This window comes from Salvelinus fontinalis, chromosome 9 (genome assembly GCF_029448725.1).
Source record: "Salvelinus fontinalis isolate EN_2023a chromosome 9, ASM2944872v1, whole genome shotgun sequence".
Lineage (NCBI taxonomy): Eukaryota > Metazoa > Chordata > Actinopteri > Salmoniformes > Salmonidae > Salvelinus > Salvelinus fontinalis.
Genome location: NC_074673.1, coordinates 58,735,160 through 58,756,617, shown reverse-complemented (window position 1 = coordinate 58,756,617; position 21,458 = coordinate 58,735,160). Strand labels below are relative to the sequence as shown.

Here is a 21,458-nt window from a genome sequence, read left to right as displayed (position 1 = left end):
TCAGCATTCAGGATTGGACCCACCCATTGTACAAAGAGTATTATTCCACTGCCACTCATCACATATAGCATATGTGCTGTTGATTGCGTCATAGTCTGGTTCATAATACAGTGGCTAAATTCCGGAAACTATTCCCTCCTGATTCTAGGAACACTCCAACAAAGATTTATGAGAACCAGGGAACTTTTGGAAAATAAACAAACATTCAGAATCACCCTTTTACATCTCTTCCCGGATATCTTTTTTTATCATGGCAAAAGACTGAAGCCCCCCTCTAGTTGGTGGTAAGTCAAAATAATGAAGTGGTTATCGGAAGGTGCACAGAGAACAGAGCGGCACTGTTTCACGACAATTATGATCTTGACTCGTGATTGCGGCATGGAGGTCCTGATGAGTTTCCCTGCACTCGGGTGAACAGCAAACCTCAGGAGAGCATTAGCTAGAGATGAACACGAAAAGGAGAGGGAGAGAGAGAGAGAGGAGAGAGACGAGAGAGCGGTGAGATGTGGAGCGGCGCCTTCCCAGGTGGCATAGCGGTTTTATGACACGTCCGATTGCCTGAGAGCGATGAGGAGAGAGGTCGGGATAGCGAGAAAGGAAACATTTTCAGACAGATGGAAAATATGAGTGAGGGAAAAGCAGTTGAGCAGACTCCGCTCTTTCTGAGAGGTAGCCGAGGTGTGTTAGACATTAGAACGTTCACTCAAGACGGTGGTGATGACACCATCATTATCATCATCATCCACCAACATCATCATTGACCATAATCATTCCTGTACAATTCTGATGGAGAGGGAGAGGCAGAGAAGGAGAGGGAGAGGAGAAGAGGTTAGAGAGGATTTGAGAGGAGAGAGAGAGCTGCATTTCCAATTACACTGTTAGAAATACTCATACCTAAGATAATTTTTCTTTCACAAAATTAGCATTCATTACAAAGAATTTGAAAGAAATAAACAAATATTTATTGGGTGAAAAACCAAAATGTGCAGTTTTGGCAGCCAAATATGTGGCCACAACCTGAGGGACAGCCAGTGAAAAATAAAATGCAACAGTAGTATGTAATGTTGTTTTGTTTTGGCTTTCATACCAAGCCATGTGGCTTCTCAGTCATGTTAAAAGTATCCTGCTACTATTACTTTCATTCATTACTATTCTCCTTACTATTGTTGTTGTAATTTCTGTTCATGTTAATATCATTACCACTACCACTATTATTATTAGTATTATGAGTATTACTGTTAGATCAATCATTGTTGTTATATGTGTACTTTGAAAATAAATGAATTTAACTTGCATATGTCAATAAAGTGTATTGGATCGAAAAAATGAATAATTGAGAAAGAGAGAGAGAGAGAGAAAGAAAGAAGTGGAGGGGAGAGAGCAAGAGAAAGAAGGAGAGGGAGAGACAGAAGGGGAGATGGAGAGAGAGGCAGTGAGAAAGAGCTGATGTATGGTAGGTGTGGTACTTGATACAAGAGAGCTCTCAGAGGTGGTTAAAGTCTAGTACCTCTGTATGGAGCCTAAGGCTATAGAGGCACATCAGTCAGTCACTCCACTGCGCTAATGAGCTCTACCTGCCCCGAGTGAGAAACCTGAGAGGAGCATAGATACCCAAAGGGAGGTGTAGGCTGTGTGCTTCATCACAGACTCATGATTTAACGTGTATGGTATGTAATCCACCACAGCATCATACTGCATTAATACCCTTCAAAGACAGAGAGAGAAGAGGGAAGAGAGAGAGACAGAGAGAGAGAGACAGAGAGAGAGACAGAGAGAGACAGAGATAGAGACAGAGATAGAGAGACAGACAGAGACAGAGACAGAGACAGAGAGAGAGAGCAGAGAGTTTTGCTTTTTTGATCATTTAAAAAAAGATACATATAAAAAAGAATGCAATTGATTAAGAATCATTGAGGATAATCACAAAAAACTATGCAACTCATTTCCATTGTGATCCTTTTTCAAGATAACATTTGGCAAGTTTGGCATATGAGTCTTTCTATAAACTAGGATACCAGTGAGGGTTTCCTACACTGGACAACTTGTTATAGCTGTTAATAAATCATTGATAATAATCAGCAAATTTGTGTCATTATGTCAGGAATGATATTGATAGGGTGCCTTCACAGGGTATTGATTTTTTCCACATTTTGTTGTGTTACAGCCAGAATTTAAAATGTATTAAATTGAGATTTTGTGTCACTGATCTACACACAATAACCCATAATGTCAAAGTGGAATTTTGTTTTTAGAAATGTTTACAAATTACAAAAAAAATTAAAAGCTGAATTGTCAACGGAAGTTTTCCTATGGTTCACAAGGTATAGATGGGTAAAAAAACAAAACAGACATTGAATATCCCTTTGATCATGGTGCAGTTATTAATGTTACACTTTGGATGGTGTGTCAATACACCTAGTCACGACAAAGATACAGGTGCCCTTCCTGAATAAGTTGTCGGAGAGGAAGGAAACCGATCAGGGATTTCACCATGAGGCCAATGGTGATTTTAAAAGAGTCACAGAATTTAATGGATGTGATAGGATATAACTGAGGATGGATCAACGTTGTAGTTACTCAAAAATACTAACATAAATGACAAGAAGGAAGCCTGTGCATAATACAAATATTCCAAAATTTGCATCAGTTTGCAATAAAACACTAAAGCAATACTGCAAAAAATGTGGCAACGAAATGAACTTTTTTTTCTGAATACAAAGTGTTTGGGGAAAATCCAACCACCACGTCACCAAGTACCACTCTTCTTCATATTTTCAGGAATGGTGATGGTGTTAAGGCTGTCGCTCTCCTCATCCTCGGATGAGGTGAGGAGAGAAGGATCTTCAGACCAAAATGCGGTTTCAGGGAAATAAGCCATCTTTTATTTTATAACAACGAAAACTGATGATGATGGCAACACGAAAACGAACACTTTAACAAACTTACAAAATAACAAAACGACGTAGAACGAAACCTGAACATAAACTCACATCACTAAACGTAAACTCACGGACAGGAACGTTACATCAAAACACACGAACAGCCAAACAGCTCCGAAAGTGAATAACATCGACAACGACGAAGACATCACAGGAGACAATCAGCCACCAACAAACAGTGAGAATGCCCTACCTAAATATGACTCTTGATTAGAGGAAAACGCAAACCACCTGCCTCTAATCAAGAGCCATACCAGGCAAACCAAAACCAACATAGAAACAAATAACATAGACTGCCCACCCAAAACTAACGCCCTGACCATAAACACATAAAAACAACATAAAACAGGTCAGGACTGTTACAGTACCCCCCCCCTCAAGGTGCGAACGCCGGGCGCACCAGCACAAAGTCCAGGGGAGGGTCCGGGTGGGCAGTTGACCACGGTGGTGGTTCCGGCTCAGGACGCTGTCCCCACACCACCATAGTCACTCCCCTCTTCTGTCTACCCCTTCTAATGACCACCCTAACACTACCTTCCCCTAAATCAACGGCCAGCACCGGGACAAGGGGCAGCACCGGGACAAGGGGTAGCACCGGGACAAGGGGCAGCACCGGAACAAGGGGCAGCACCAGGATAAGGACCAGCACCGGAATAAGGGGCAGCACCGGAATAAGGGGCAGCACCGGGACAAGGGGCAGCACCGGGACAAGGGGCAGCACCGGGACAAGGGGCAGCACCGGGACAAGGGGCAGCACCGGGACAAGGGGCAGCACCGGGACAAGGGGCAGCACCGGGACAAGGGGCAGCACCGGGACAAGGGGCAGCACCGGGACAAGGGGCAGCACCGGGACAAGGGGCAGATCCCGGCTGAAGGACTCTGGCAGGTCCCGGCTGAGGGACTCTGGCAGGTCCTGGCTGGACGGCTCTGGCAGGTCCTGGCTGGACGGCTCTGGCAGGTCCTGGCTGGACGGCTCTGGCAGGTCCTGGCTGGACGGCTCTGGCAGGTCCTGGCTGGTTGGCTCTGGCAGGTCATAGCAGGACGGCTCTGGCAGGTCCTGGCTGGACGGCTCTGGCAGGTCCTGGCTGGACGGCTCTGGCTGGTCATGGCAGGACGGCTCTGGCAGATCCTGTCTGGTTGGCGGCTCTGGCAGATCCTGTCTGGTTGGCGGCTCTGGCAGATCCTGTCTGGTTGGCGGCTCTGGCAGATCCTGTCTGGTTGGCGGCTCTGGCAGATCCTGTCTGGTTGGCGGCTCTGGCAGATCCTGTCTGGTTGGCGGCTCTGGCAGATCCTGTCTGGTTGGCGGCTCTGGCAGTTCCTGTCTGGTTGGCGGCTCTGGCAGATCCTGTCTGGCGGGCGGCTCTAGCGGCTCCTGTCTGGCGGGCGGCTCTAGCGGCTCCTGTCTGGCGGACGGCTCTGTAGGCTCATGGCAGACGGGCGGCTTTGCAGGCTCATGACAGACGGATGGCTCAGACGGCGCTGGGGAGACGGATGGCTCAGATGGCGCTGGGGAGACGGATGGCTCAGCTGGCGCTGGGGAGACGGATGGCTCAGATGGCGCTGGGGAGACGGATGGCTCAGATGGCGCTGGGGAGACGGATGGCTCTGTAGGAAGGAGAAGGAGAGACAGCCTGGTGCGTGGTCTAGGCACTGGCTGCGCTGGAGAGGAGGAAACAGCAGGAGAGAGAACCCGGAGAGACAGCCTGGTACGGGGGGCTGCCACCGGAGGACTGGTACATGGAGGTGGCACCGGGTCTACCGGACCGTGAAGGAGGACTCGTGCTCTTGAGCACCGAGCCTCCCCAACCCTACCAGGTTGAATGGACCCCGTAGCCCTGCCAGTGCGGCGAGGTGGAGTAGCCCGCACTGGGCTATGCAGGCGAACCGGGGACACCACCTGTAAGGCTGGTGCCATGTACACCGGCCCGAGGAGACGTACTGGAGACCAGATACGTTGGGCCGGCTTCATGGCACTCGGCTCGATGCCCAACCTAGCCCTCCCAGTGCGGCAAGGTGGAATAGCCCGCACTGGGCTAAGCACACGTACTGGGGACACCGTGCGCTCTACCGCATAACACGGTCTCTTACCAGTACGACGCCTTCTACCTCCACGGTAAGCACGGGGAGTTTGCTCGGGTATCTTACCCGGCTTTGCCACACTCCTCGTGTGCCTCCCCCCAAGAAATGTTTTGGTCTGACTCACGGGCTCCCAACCGCGTCGTCGCGCTGCCTCCTCATACCAGCGCCGCTCAGCCTTCGCTGCTTCCAATTCCTCCTTTGGACGGCGATATTCCCCTGGTTGAGCCCAAGGTCCTCTACCGTCCAAGATCTCCTCCCAAGTCCAGAAGTTCTTGTTGCTCCGTCGAGCATTCCCATACCGCTTGGTCTCTGTTTGTAGGTGGGTGATTCTGTTAAGGCTGTCGCTCTCCTCATCCTCGGATGAGGTGAGGAGAGAAGGATCTTCAGACCAAAATGCGGTTTCAGGGAAATAAGCCATCTTTTATTTTATAACAACGAAAACTGATGATGATGGCAACACGAAAACGAACACTTTAACAAACTTACAAAATAACAAAACGACGTAGAACGAAACCTGAACATAAACTCACATCACTAAACGTAAACTCACGGACAGGAACGTTACATCAAAACACACGAACAGCCAAACAGCTCCGAAAGTGAATAACATCGACAACGACGAAGACATCACAGGAGACAATCACCCACCAACAAACAGTGAGAATGCCCTACCTAAATATGACTCTTGATTAGAGGAAAACGCAAACCACCTGCCTCTAATCAAGAGCCATACCAGGCAAACCAAAACCAACATAGAAACAAATAACATAGACTGCCCACCCAAAACTAACGCCCTGACCATAAACACATAAAAACAACATAAAACAGGTCAGGACTGTTACAGATGGCTGCATCATGTTATGGTTAAGGAAAAGGGAGATTTTTTAGGATAAAAATAAACGGAATAGATCGCAGCACAGTCAAAATCCAAGAGGAAAACATGGTCCAGTTTGCTTTCAACAGACACCGAGAGACACATTTACCTTTCAGCAGGACAATAACCTAAAACAAGCCAAATATACACTGGAGTTGAAAATGGCTGTCTAGCGATGATCAACAACCAACTTGACCGAGCTTGACACATTTTTGAAAGAATAATGGTCAAATATTGTACAATCCTGGTGTGCAAAGCTCTTAGAGACTTACCCAGAAAGACTCACAGCTGTAATCGCTGCCAAACGTGATTCTGACATGTGTTAACTCATGGGGTTGAATACTTATCTAATCAAAATATATTCGTTTATTTTCCATTTAATGAAAAAAATATGTATAATTTTTCTTCCACTTTGACGTTACAGACGAAATAATTAAATCCACTTTAAACCCACTTTGTAACAACAGAATGTGGAAAAAGTCAAGGGGTGTGAATACTTTATGAAGACAATGTATAAGGGCCATCATCACAGCTATTGTATATTCAATAAAATTCGCAAGTTCATTTAAAACGTATATTTAAACCTTTTTCAAGGTTGACAGATTTGTCCAAAATCGTGTGACCTAAAACATCACTTTTTTGTCCTTGCATTTATGGCAGGGTAAGTCGTTGTTATATTATATATTAAGCATTAGCCAGTTGAATTAGACATTACACTTGTAAGAACCCTGTAAGAATCCTGGATCAAACGGTCAGACGTTTTTATCTCAGAAAGGCCACCAGAGGCTTTGAGCCTGGATGTTATCAAGCCTACGTAACATTTTGTGTCACCTTATGTTTTGGGGTGAAAACAGTTTAAACGGGCACACAAATCCCCCAAAATGTATGCGATTGCAAAATGGAATGCTTCTAACTGAAAGAGTCACCTTTACATTGATAATTAAAACCTAAATGATCCTGTCATTAACGTAGTTCTTCAATAATTATGCATATTATACTGAACAAAAACAATAAACCCAACATGCAACAATTTCAAAGATTTGAACAGAGTTACAGATCATAGAAGGAAATCAGTCAATTGAAATTTGCCCCTAATCTATGGATTTCCCCAAAAAAGGGCTTTATTACAGACAGAAATATTCCTCAGCACCCTCTCCCTCCTCAGACAATCCCACAGGTGAAGAGGCCAGATGTGGAGGTCCTGGGGTGGCGTGGTTACAAGTGGTCTGAGATTGTGAGGCCAGTTGGAATATATATATGCCAAATTCTATAAAACGAAGTTGGATGTGGCTTACTGTAGAGAAATGAACATTCAATTATCTGGCAACAGCTCTGTTGGACATTCCTGCAGTCAGCATTTTTTGGGGGACTATCTGTGTCCTGTTTTGTCTTTGATCATCTTGTCTTGTCCCTGTGCTTCCCTCTGCTGGTCTTATTAGGTTCTTTCCCTCTTTCTATTCCTCTCTTTCCTCCTCCCTCTTTCCCTCTCCCGCTCTCTCTCTCTATCGTTCCGTTCTTGCTCCCAGCTGTTTCTCATTCTCCTAACGACCTCATTTAGTCTTTCACACCTGTCCCCTATTTTGCCCTCTGATTAGAGTCCCTATTTCTCCCTCTGTTTTCCGCTTCTGTCTTTGTCGGATTCTTGTTTGAGGTTTGCTGTTCTGTGTCCTTGTTGCGCCCTGTCGTATTTTTTGCCTTTGTCAGATGCTGCGTGTGAGCAGGTGTCTATGTCAGCTACGGTCTGTGTCCTCCTGAAGCGACCTGCAGTCTGTGGTCGCGTCTCCAGTCGTTCCTCTCTACTGACAAGAGGTTTTCAGTTTCCTGTGTTGGAATTACCTTTGAGAAGATCCAGGAGAATCATTGTTTGTTTAAGAATGGAATAAAGACTCTGTTTCTATTACGTCGCTTTTGGGTCCTCCTTCATCAGCATAACAATCTGTTGTTTCATGTTGTGAATCCGTTACTCAATGCGCTTCATGGGCTGATAGCAGTAAGGATAATATATACAGTACGAGTCAAAAGTTTGGACACACCTACTCATTCAAGGGTTTATATAAGTTTGAATATTTTCTACATTGTAGAATAACATTGAAGACATCAACACTATGAAATAACACATTTGGAATCATGTAGTAACCAAAAAAGTGTTAAATGAAAATATATTTTTGATTTTAGATTCTTCAAAGAAGCCACCCTTCGCCTTGATGACAGCTTGGCACACTCTCGGCATTCTCTTAGGTAAATGTGATATTTCAGTTGTTGTTTTCTAAAATGCATTTTCCCCAAAATTCTAAATACCTGTTCTTGCTTTGTCGTTATGGGATATTGTGTGTAGATTGATGAGGGGGGGAAACTATTTAATCAATTTTACAACAAGACTGTAACATAACAAAATGTGGAAAAAGTTAAGGGGTCTGAATACTTTCTGAAAGCACTGTATCTGTATTCCCAGTCATGTGAAATCTATAGATTAGGGCCTAATGAATTTATTTCAAATGACGGATTTCCGTATATGAACTGTAACTCAGTAAAATCTTTGAAATTGTTGAATGTTGCGTTTATTTTTTTGTTCGGGTATATATTTTTGAGCAGTTTATTGAAAATGAAATATTGACATATCTCATTTAGATAAGCATTTACACCCCTGAGCCAATACATGTTAGAATTAGCTGTGTCAGCGATGACAGCTGTGAGTCTAAAGCTGTGAAAAAAACGCTACTTTGTGCTGATGTAAAAGTGGAGTTTGGAGTACTCAGTAGGGTCTGTAGAATCTACAGTGCCTTCAGAAAGTATTCATAACCCTTGAGTTATTCTACATTTTGTAGTGTTACAGCCTGAATTCAAAATGGATTACATTTGACTTTTTTTCTCTCACACGTCTACACACAAAGCTAACAAGGACAAAGTGAAAACGTGTTTGCCATTTAAATTTTTTTATTTATGGAAAATGAAATACAGATACATCTCATTTGAATAAGCATTCACACCCCTGAGTTAATACTTTGTGGAATCACCTTTGGCAGCAATTACAGCGTTGAGTCTTTCTGGGTAAATCTCTAAAAGCTTTGCACACCTGGATTGTACAATATTTGCCAGTTATTATTTTCAAAACTCTTCAAGTTATATCATATTGGTTGTTGATCATTGTTCGACAAAAATTTTAAAGTCTTGCCATAGATTTTCACGCTGATTTAAGTCAAAACTATACCTCGGACACTCAGGAACTTTCAGAGTATTTTTGGTAAGCATCTCCACTGTAGATTTGGCCTGCTGAAAGGTATTTGGTTCAAAGCAGACTGAACCAGGTTTTCCTCTAGGATTTTGCCTGTGATTAGCTCCATTACGTTTCTTTTTTATCCTGAAAAACTCCCAGTCCTTAACTATTACAAGCATACCCACAACATACTGTAATGCAGCCACCACTATGGTTGAAAATATGGTTAGTGGTACACAGTAATGTGTTGTATTGTATTTGACCCAAATATAACACTTTGTATTCAGGACATTACGTTCATTTCTTTTAAGTAGAATCTGTCTTTGAAATTCACTGCTCGACTGAGGGACCTTACAGATAATTGTATGTGTGGGGTGCAGAGATAAGGTAGGCATTCAAAAATCATGTTAAACACTATTATTGCACACAGAGTGAGCCCATGCAACTTATTACGTGAATTTTTAAGCACATTTTTACTTATTTAGGCTTGCCATAGCAAAGGGGTTGAATACTTATTGACTCATTGACCACAGCCTTCAACACCATAGTACCCCGCCCTGTGTAACTGGGTCCTGGATTGGGGCACCCCCAAGTGGTGAAGGTAGAAAACAACATCTTCACTTCACTGATCCTCAACACTGGGGCCCCACAAGGGTGCGTGCTCAGCCCTCTCCTGTGCTCCCTGTTCACCCATGACTGCGTAGCCCATGCATGCCTCCAACTCAATCATCAAGTTTGCAGACGACACAACAGTAGTAGGCTTGATTACCAACAATGACGAGACAGCCTATAGGGAGGAGGTGAGGGCACTCGGAGTGTGGTGTCAGGAAAACAACCTCACTCAATGTCAACAAAACAAAGGAGATGATCGTGGACTTCAGGAAACAGCAGAAGGAGCACCCCCTTATCCACATCGACGGGACAGCAGTGGAGAAGGTGGACAAACTGAAATGGATCACCCATACAGACAGTGTGGTAGAGAAGGCGCAACAACGTTTCTTCAACCTCAGGAGGCTGAAGAAATTTGGCTTGTCACCTAAAACCCTCACAAACTTTTACAGATGCACAATTGAGAGCATCCTGTCAGGCTGCATCACCGCCTGGAATGGCAACTGCACCACCCATAACCAGAGGGCTCTCCAGAGGGTGGTGCGGTCTTCACAACGCATCACTGAGGGCAAACTATATGCCCTCCAGGGAGCCTACAACACCCAATGTCACAGGAAGGCCAAAAAGATCATAAAGGAAAACAACCATCCGAGCCACTGCCTGTTCACCCCGCTGCCATCCAGAAGGTGAGGTCAGTGCAGGTGCATCAAAGCTGGGACCGAGAGACTGAAAAATAGCTTCTATCTCAAGGCCATCAAACTGTTAAACAGCCATCACTAACACAGTGAGGCTGCTACCTACATACATACAGAAATCATTGGCCACTTTAATAAATTGATCACTAGTCACATTAATAATGCCACTGTTTACATATCTTACATTACTTATCTCATATGTATATACTGTATCTAATACCATCTATTGCATCTTGCCTATGCCATTCGGTCATTGCTCACCCATATATTTGTATGTATATATTTGTATTCCATTCCTTTACTTAGATTTGTGTGTATTATGTAGTTGTTGGGGAATTGCTAGATGACTGTTCTGTCGGAACTAGAAGCACAAGCATTTCGCTACACTCACAATAACATCTGCTAACCATGTGTATGTGACCAAAACAATTTGATTTGAAGACATTTCAGCTGTTCATTTTCAATTCATTTGTAAAAATTCTAAACACATAATTACACTTTGACATTAAGGAGTATTGTGTTTAGGCCAGTGACAAAAACATCTATATTTAATCAATTTACAATTCAGGCTGTAACACAACATAATGTGGAAAAAGTCAAGGGGTGTGAATACTTTCTGAAGGCACTGTAGAGTTATGGGCCAATTTGCATATATTCCTCTAAGTACACATGTGGATCTGCATACAAATCCTTTTGATTTTTGATTCAAACCATTTTGAAATGTTTTCCCCAATGTCACACACCGGCTCCGTTATTTATAGACCCATATGTGGAAGCTAAAATGGCAAGTCAATTTGGTTTATTTAGTCGTATAAAAACACAACAACATATATTGTAACATGTACATATTATACACAAAGAGATGTTATTTGGTCATCGTCAACGGCTAGGAGGGATTGTTCACAGATGCACACTATCTATTAACCAGGCTTTGACCTTCCTCTTAAAGCTACTCAGAGCGGGAATAGTTTTAACAGAGGCAGACCCTTCCACTCAGAGGCTCCTGAATATAAAAAAAAGTACCTTTCCCTGTTATGCTTCTAAATCTATGCACACAACCATGTTAGCTATGGAACGTTGTTTGGGTCTTTGCTTGTAAAAAAAAAATGTAAGTGTCAAATAAAACTATTTAACATCATTTGACGCGTAGAATAACACAATTATTTTAAAATGGTGTGTGTGCTGAATTCGCATCCTCAAGCCAAGCCCCAACACTATGGCTAGTAGCACTGTCAAAGCTGTGATTTTTTAAAATATAATCTGCAAACAAGCACACACACCGGCCACGATGTGTTTACAATACCACGTCGGTCATAAGCCATTATTTGTTCAACCGAATGGTAAAACGTCTGCGTGAGCATTTGAAATGAGCAGGAGCAAAAATGATAGCTAGGTAGTCCAACGTTCTCCCCGACATGCAACCATGTCATAGGCGGGGGGGGGGGGGGGGGGGGGGGGGGGGTTGGATTGTGATCCTGTGCTGCTTCTGCCTGATTCATCCTAGCTAGTCAATAATACACAATAATAATCAAGCATTTTGTCTACCTTGACGACAGTTTGGAAACTAGAGGTAAGTGGTCTCCCTACTACGCTGACTTCAGTGTGCAGAATGACAGTCATCTTTGATCCTTTGATTATCTCGTACCCCTGCACATCGACTCGGTACAGGAACCCCTTGTATACAGCCAAGTTATCGTTTCTCATTGTGTATCTATTATGACCTTTATTATTACGTGTTTTACTTATCTATTATTTATCTATTTTCTACCTCTCTGCATTTAAGATAAGGGCCGTAAGTATTTCATTTCGCTGTTTAGTCCACACCTGTTGTAACGAAGCATGTGCCTTGATTTGATACAGGTAGGGGCGGCAGGTAGCCTAGTGGTTAGAGCATTGGGCCAGTAACCGAAAGGTTCCTGGATCGAATCCCCGAGCTGATAAGGTAAAAAATTGTCGTTCTGCCCCTGAACAAGGCAGTTAACCCACTGTTTCCCGGTAGGCAGTCATTGTAAATTAGAATGTGTTCTTAACTGACTTGCCTCGTGAGATAAAATCAATGTTTTTAGCAGCTTTTGGTCGCGCTAGCTTTGGCTTGGTACCTAGCTAGCACCAACGCAACTAGCCTGAAAACAATGACTAGATTGATTTAGCCACTCGTTGGTCTCCTACTGAAATCAAACTTCAGTTCATGACAATAACTATCTAGCTAGCTAGATAATGAACTAAACCATCTAGTGTACACCCCTTCCAGTTTTCCATCTAGTGTACACCCCAAGTAATTAACTGTTGTTTGGGGGCTGTGAGTACCTCTCTTGGTAGCTGTACCCTGATGTCTGAGGACTTACTTTCATCTTGTACCCGAACAGAATTGCTGCTGTTTGGCTGAGGTGCAGAGATAGCTTGTTGTCTATGAGCCATGCATTGATGTTAATGACTACTGCACATAGTATACTCTCCGGTGTGGTTTGGTTCTTTGTGAGACAACAGAAGTGCAGAGTCATCTCCATAAAGAAACAAGTGACATGAGCAAGCATCCTTCATAGCACGCCACAGCTTATGGGCTTAGCCTCTGGAAGGCAAACCATTTACATCAACCACTTGTTCCCGCCCAACAAGTAGGACTTAGCCCATTCAAGAGTGGTACTGCCCAATCCCAAAGCCTCTAGCTTGGCAAGTAGGATGCTACGATTAACTGTATCAAAAGCCTTCTGGAGGTCAAGCAGCATCATTCCACATAAGTTACTATTATCAATCTCCTTCCTTATGTGGTCCTTTAAGTATAGGGGGCATGAGTCAGTAGAGTATGATTTTCTGAAGCCTGACTGGAATTCAAACATGAGATTGTTCGTTGACATACTCAGAGCTGCACATGAACCACTCTCTCCAAGATCTTGGTCATGACACTGAGGATAGAGACTGGCCTGTAGTTCCCAGGGACGGTCTTACTCCCCTTCTGGTGCAAAGGATTGACTGGCCAGTTTCACATCCTTCGGAAATGCACCTTGATCGAGAGAGAGGTTATTTAAAAAAAATAATAGTCATAATTCTCCCCAATTTCGTGGTATCCAACTGGTAGTAGTTACAGTCGTGTCTCGGCACTCAGACTCGGGAGAGGCGAAGGTCGAGAGCCATGGGTCCGTCCGAAACACACCTTGTACTTCGATGTGCAGAAGTACAAGGTAATTGAGGTAGATACACCCCCGTTCACAAGACCATGGTGCTTGCCTACGGAGCTGTGAGGGGAACGGCACCTCAGTACCTTCAGGCTCTGATCAGGCCCTACACCCAAACAAGGGCACTGCGTTCATTCACCTCTGGCCTGCTCGCCTCCCTACCACTGAGGAAGTACAGTTCCCGCTCAGCCCAGTCAAAACTGTTCGCTGCTCTGGCACCCCAATGGTGGAACAAACTCCCTCACGACGCCAGGACAGCGGAGTCAATCACCACCTTCCGGAGACACCTGAAACCCCACCTCTTTAAGGAATACCTAGGATAGGATAAAGCAATCCTTCTGACCCCCCCCCCCCCCCTTAAAAGATTTAGATGCACTATTGTAAAGTGGCTGTTCCACTGGATGTCATAAGGTGAATGCACCAATTTGTAAGTCGCTCTGGATAAGAGCGTCTGCTAAATGACTTAAATGTAAATGTAAATGTTCAAAAGTTTGGGGTCACTTACAAATGTCCTTGTTTTCCATGAAAACAGTCATGAAATGAGTTGCAGAATGAATAGGAAATATAGTCAAGACGTTGACACGGTTATAAATAATGATTTTTAATTGAAATAATAATTGTGTCCTTCAAACTTTGCTCTCGTCAAAGAATCCTCCATTTGCAGCAATTACAGCCTTGCAGACATTTGGCATTATAGTTGTCAATTTAGTAGTCTTATAGCTTGGTAGAAGCTGTGTGTCAGGCAACAGGTTTTGATGAATAATGCCATCCCTATGTGCATGGTGATCTACGATGACGAGGATCTGATGTAATAGTCAGCCTAGAGCTCAGCAATAGGACTTATAGTATCTTATTCATAACTAACAGACTGCCCACAGGGCATTTGACTACTATTCTAAGACTGAGAGTAAGAGGAATAAGAACAAACAAGAGAAAGAGAGAGGGAGAACGAGAGGAAGGCATGTTGTCCACTATATTTATAGTCATCTCGAAAACCGACAGCAAATAGTGGGTGCTATAGCTAGCTAGCAAGTTGAGGCTAAGGAGTTAAAATCTGAAATGACGGAAGTGGACGGAAACAGCTTTGCGTTGGCCAATGCCCGTACTCAGTCCCTCTCCTGACAAAGCACCAAAAACAGCTAAACGTACCCAAATATTATGACCCTATGTCACCTCAACAGACTACATATAGTAAATGAGAGCGGTAAATGATATAGGATATAGAAAAAAAGGGGAGAGTGAGAGGAGAGAGAGAGAGTTATGGACTCACCCGAGCATCGTCCTCGTGACTGTCACTGGTGTCCTCTGTCTTGCGGTGGCCGGCTGAGGAGCGAGCGTCCCTCTTGCGGCTGGCGTCTGTCCCCTCCAACTGCCTCTCCCCATCTGGAGGCAACACAGAGACAGCGGGGTCAGAGGGAGAGCCTTCATCATCGCCATCATCTTTGGCAGCAACGTCATTGTAATTAGTAGTATCATCATGATAATCATCCTCATCATCGTAATCATCCCCATCATTACATCATCCTCTCTATCGTTAGCATTGTCATTATTATCATTTCCATCATCATCACCACCACCATCATCATCGTCAGTATAACATTCATCATCAGTTTTGTCTTTATCATTGGTGTCATCCTCATCATCACAAGTGGCAAATATAATGTAAAATATTTGACACAATGAGTGAGAGAGAGAGAGAAACAGCAGCCAGCTGAGGAAGAGAAAGAGAAAGAAGGAGGGAAAGAGAAATAAAGAAATAGGGACAAAACGAGGGAGAGAAGGAGAGGTTTATCTTGTGAGGAACAGAGAAGGCTGGGCCTCTGTCATGCTGCAGATGAATTATGGGAGCTTTTTGGTGTGATGATGACTGCTGGGTTGGCCAAGGGACCCCAGGATTTAAACCCAGGGCAAGTCCACGGTAACGGAATTATGCCTTGACATCGTTTTCTTTCTTTAAAACGTATGCCAAATAAAACTATTTACTTCAAAGTTTAACTAACCATACTCTATGCACAACTACTACTTTTAACAATTTCCACTAAAACTTTTACAAAAAACGTATCTAGTGGAAGAACTGTGCAGATGCAAACTTTGGTGACTGAATTATAGTAAAATCTCCCTCAGGTTTTTATGCGACAATGTTTTCCAAAAACCAAATATCACGTCCGAATTAAGATTCAAATATGTCTGCAGAAAGAATCATGTGTCATCTATGACCTGGCACTTTGAGATATGGACATGAATGTCATTCTCCTCATATTTCACAAGTTTGGACATCACAGTGCAGCACAGGAAAGTTCAATAAAGTGCAGTAGAGTAAAGTACAGTAAAGTAGCGTATAATTCAGTACAAGAGAGTACCGTACAATATACTGTACCGTATTGTACTATACTCTACAGTGCTCTACTCACTGCACGGTATTGTAATGTACTGTACTTTTAGTAGGATCCCCATTAGCCGTTGCGAAAGCAGCAGCTACTCTTCCTGGGGTTCACAAATGAAACATGACATACAGTCGTATGACAGCGTTTGGGCACCCCTCTGAGGCTGCATAATAATTTACTCTGTCGTCACAGAAAATGATCACAGTGGCATGCCATTCATTTTCTAATAAAAGCTGAGTACTGGGGTATTGTCCAGACAAAGATTTTTAGTGTAGCAATATTAAGTTGTATGAAATGAAATCAGATGTGAAAAATAGGCTATGGAAAAATGTGGGCACCCTTGTCATTCTGTTGATTTGAATACCTGAAACTACTTAGCACTGATTAATTGGAGCACACAATTGGTTTGGTGAGCTCATTATCCTTGAACTTCATAGACAAGTGCATCCAATCATAAGAAAAGGTATTTAAGGTGGCCAATTGCAAGTTGTTGTTCTCTTTGACTCTCCTCTGAAGAGTGGCAACATGGGGGCCTCAAAACAACTCTCAAATGACCTGAAAACAAAGATTGTTCAACATTATGGTTTAGAGGAAGGCTACAAGAAGCTATCGCAGAGATTTAATACTGTCAGTGTCCACTGTGAGGAAGATAGTGAGGAAATGGAAGACCACAGGCACAGTTCTTGTTAAGGCCAGAAGTTGCAGGCCGAGTAAAATATCGGAGAGGCAAAGGCGAAGGATGGTGAGAACGGTCAAAAACAGCCCACAGACCACCTCCAAAGACATACAACATCATCTTGCTGCAGATGGTGTCACTGTGCATCGTTCAACAATTCAGCGCACTTTGCACAAGGAGAAGCTGTATGGGAGAGTGATGCGGAAGAAGCCTTTTCTGCACACGCCACAAACAGAGTCGCTTGAGGTATGCAAACGCACATTTGGACAAGCCAGCTTCATTTTGGAATAAGGTGCTGTGGAATGATGAAACAAAGATTCAGTATTTGGTCATAACAAAGGACGTTATGCATGGCGGCAAAAGAACACAGCGTTCCAAGAAAAACACTTGCTACCCACAGTAAAATTTGGTGGGGGTTCCATCATGCTGTGGGGCTGTGGCCAGTGCCGGTACTGGGAATCTTTTTAAAGTTGAGGGTCAGTCACAAAGAATCAGTCACAAAGTTGAAGTTACGCCGGCGCTGGATATTTCAACAAGACAACGACCCAAAACACTGCTCAAAATCTACCCGGGCGTTTATGCAGAGGAACAAGTACAATGTTCTGGAATGGACATCCCAGTCCCCAGACCTGAATATCATTGAGAATCTGTGGGATGATTTGAAGCGGGCTGTCCATGCTCGGCAACCATCAAACCTAACTGAACTGGAGATGTTTTGTAAGGAGGAATGGTCCAAAATACCTTCATCCAGAATCCAGACACTCATTAGAGGCTATGGGAAGCGTCTAGAGGCTGTTATTTTAGCAAAAGGAGGCTCTACTAAATATTGATGTGATTTTTCTATTGGGGTGCCCAAATTTATGCACCTGTCTAATTTTGTTTTGATGCATATTGCACATTTTCTGTTAATCCAATAAACCTCATTTCACTACTGAAATATTACTGTGTCCATCAGTTATTTGATAGATCAAAATGAAATTGCTGATCCAAACACCCAATTATATATAAATGGAAATCATGGAAATTGTCAGGGGTGCCCAAACTTTTTCATACGACTGTAATGACATAATACCGAAGATTAATAGACAAGAACAGCTCAAGGACAGAACTACATCAATCTAAAAATGGCTGGTGGTTCGGCAGTTTTTGTGTTAACCAGAACGGTGACTGTAACTGTGCTCCTGGAAACAATTTATTTACGCTTCTTTGCCGACGTTTACTGACACCGGCCATATTGTTTTTACTGTCGTTTTATTTCTTTACCTACCTATTGTTCACCTAGTACCTTTTTGCACTATTGGCTAGAGCCTGTAAGTATGCATTTCACTGTAAGGTCTACACCTGTTGTATTCGGCGCACGTGACAAATAAACTTTGATTTGATTTTAACGGGCAAAAATATGCTTTTCTTTCGAAAACGAGGACATTTCTAAGTGACCCCAAACTTTTGAACGGTAGTGTATGTCTATGATAGGTTCAGATTTGGTCCAGTCCGGTCCATCTGTGGACGTTAACATCAAGGCCAGAGGTGGACTGACCAAATTTAAACTACTTTTCAAAGTCCATGGATGTCCAGTGTCGTTCGGTGCTCAGTGGGTGAAGATGCTGGTTACAGCAAATGGAAAGAGAGGGGGCTCATGGGTAGGTGTCAGTAAGAGCCGGGAGAGGTGACAATAACTGGAGAGTGAGAGATAGAGGCAGCGAGAGAGAGAAGAAAGTGGGGGGAGGGGGAAGAGGGAGTGTTTTCCAGACTCAGGCTGTTAACACTCTTGGTTTGACCAGCAGACAACAAAAAGACAAAGAAAATAGTTATGAGCTGAACATATGCCAGTATGCCAACAATATGCCAGTGGATGCGAGGACCGTAGCAGGTGACCCAATTGTGGTTTGTGACTATTATGATTTCCCATTTTAGCCATTCAATTTGAGTAATTCTATTTGATTTCCTGTTAATACCATTACCAATTTGGTAATGAAACGACGAGTTTTAATCACTTAATAATCAATAAACAAAATGTATATCAGTAAAATCAATCATTGGTAGGTCTACCATGACTTATTACTTCTATGAATTATTATAAGGCACAAGTCAATATTTCTTAAACTTACAGAAGGTAAAGATTTTCTCCAAAACTAAATATAAGTGTTGATATTAGTTGGCACGGGTCTTTACGTCAACATCATTGTGTCTTGATGCATTTCTGATACCTTTTAAAGGTGCATTATTATTTGTTTGTTTGTTTGTTTGCGCGCGTGTGTGTGTGTGTGTGTGTGTGTGTGTGTGTGTGTGTGTGTGTGTGTGTGTGTGTGTGTGTGTGTGTGTGTGTGTGTGTGTGTGTGTGTGTGTGTGTGTGTGTGTGTGTGTGTGTGTGTGTGTGTGTGTGTGTGTGTGTGTGTGTGTGTGTGTGTGTGTGTGTGTGTGCGCCAGTGTGTATGCATGTGTGTGTCACCATATCACAGGGGAATCATTATGATTCCCATCTCTCCATTCTTCCTGAAAAAAAACCCTACCAGACAAAAACAATGGAAGATGGAGTACGGACCCAATTCAATTCCAATCAGTAACAGGGGTTTTAACACTATATGAAAGCTTTAGTTATTTGCAGATACCAGTTACTGGACAGGCCTCAATGTGTTCCACTATATCTTCAGGTGGAGTTCACATAAAATGCCATCTATATCCTATTCAGTTCAATCTCCTTTTTATTTGTATTGCACTATATAGGGTCTTATTCGGGTGCCTGTTCAGAAATGCATAACATTGCCATGGTTTGGAGAGGGATATAGTAAAAGGGTGGCGCCTGGGCCATTGACTCCATCATAAAAATCCGAGGATAACTTTTTGTGGTCCCACAATGCAATTACTGTGAAAGTGGCTCATCACTGCACACAGAGTAGATTGGCACACACACACACACACACACACACACACACACACACACACACACACACACACACACACACTCAAACTCAAACGCAAACTCTTATCACACTTACTCAGTAGGAATAGAATAATTCCTAAATGCCTGAGTGCTGTGTGCAAAATATTGTATTTCTCTTTCACACAAACAAAAACAAACACACACACGCACTGGCTGAGTGTGTGAGCAAGCAGAATGCGCGGCAGCGATGAAATGGGAGCATGCGTGGAGAGAAAGCAACCATAAAGCATCATTTAAGGTAATGGTTTTCCAATACGTCCTCTAAACGCTGAATGAGTGGCTGACTGGGGTTTATGTAGGTACGCCTGAGCACCAGGGAGAAGAGATGGAGTGGGGGGGAGAGTGTATTACGACTCACCCATCATTTTTACCACGTTCTTGCCTGCATGCACTTTTTATACCTCCCATGCGCATGCCCGGCATGCCGGTTAAGAGTGGTAGTAGTCGTGTGCAGATGTGGGTGGGAGTCCATTTTAATAAATCCAGTGAATATACACCATCAGAATTACAATCCACTATGAATTTATAACACTAATAAAATAAAATGTATTTTCAAAAGAAAAGAATAGCATAGTTTGAGTTTCATTATGTTACATCCAAATGAATGAAATCAATAATCAATGGCCTACTACAACAGTGGTAGGCCTGCCCACCGACAACGATGAGGCCTATAGGGAGGATGTCAGAGACCTGGTCATGTGGAGCCAGGATAACAACCTCTCCCTCAAAGTGATCAAGACAAAGGAGATGATTGTGGACTACAGGAAAAGAGGACAGAACACGCCCCCATTCTCATTGACGGAGCTGTAGATGAGCAGGTTGAGAGCTTCAAGTACCTTGGTGTCCACATCACCAACAAACTATCATGGTCCAAACACACCAAGACAGTCGTGAAGAGGGTACGATAAAGCCTATAGCCCATCAGGAGACTGAATTTGGCATGGGTCCTCAGATCCTCAAAAGGTTCTACAGCTGCACCATCGAGAGCATCCTGACTGGTTGCATCACTGCCTGGTATGGCAACTGCTCGGCCTCCGACCGCACGGCACTACAGAGGGTAGTGCGTACGGCCCAATACATCACTAGTGCCAAGCTTCCTGCCCTCCAGGACCTCTATTCCAGGAGGAAGGCCCTAAAAATGGTCAAAAACGCCAGCCATAGACTGTTCTATGACTAGGGCAAGCGCTAATAAAATGGCTAAACAGACTATTTGCATTGCCCCCCCCCCCCACATTGATTCTGTATCGGTACCCCCTGTTTATAGCCTCGCTACTGGTATTTTACTGCTACTCTTTAATTATTTTTGTATTTTATTTTTTACTTATAAATCTTCTTAGGGCTAGGCCCTTTTTTTCTCCACTTCCTGTCTGAATGACGTGCCCAAAGTAAACTGCCTGTAGCTCAGGGTCTGAGCCAGGATAAGCATATAATTGGTACCATTGGAAAGAAAACTTTGAAGTTTCTAGAAATGTTTAAATAATTTAGGAGAATATAACACAATAGATATGGTAGGAGAAAATCCAAAGAAAAAACAACCAGACATTTTTTTTTGAGAGACCATCCTCTTAAAAATGCAAGAGTAAGGTCATATTGAAAATTAGCTCCCTGGATGCAATTGATATGGCTTCCACAGGGTGTCAGCAGTCTATGTTCAAGGTTTCAGGCTTGTAACTTCAAAAATGAATAAGAATATTTTAGTAGAGAGAGTCTTGGAAATGTGTGTTTGCACACGCCGTGAAGACATTATGCACCTACTAAAATCGGTTTCCTATTGAACATACTTCTTTCCAAAATAAACATTATAGTATGATCCGATTCCTTTCTCTACAAGTTGAACGAGTGGATTGCTCAAATCGATGGCGCCAATAAACTGA

The 21,458-nt window shown here is 43.3% G+C and overlaps 1 protein-coding gene across 1 annotated transcript in view; it reads right to left on the bottom strand.

Moving 5' to 3' along the window:
* Positions 1-21,458, bottom strand: part of b4galnt4a (beta-1,4-N-acetyl-galactosaminyl transferase 4a) — a 430,046-nt gene that overhangs the window by 270,049 nt on the left and 138,539 nt on the right. The window contains exon 2 of the mRNA XM_055934959.1: positions 14,854-14,966. Coding sequence (XP_055790934.1) covers positions 14,854-14,966 — 113 coding nt within the window. The remainder of the gene's footprint in view (positions 1-14,853; positions 14,967-21,458) is intronic.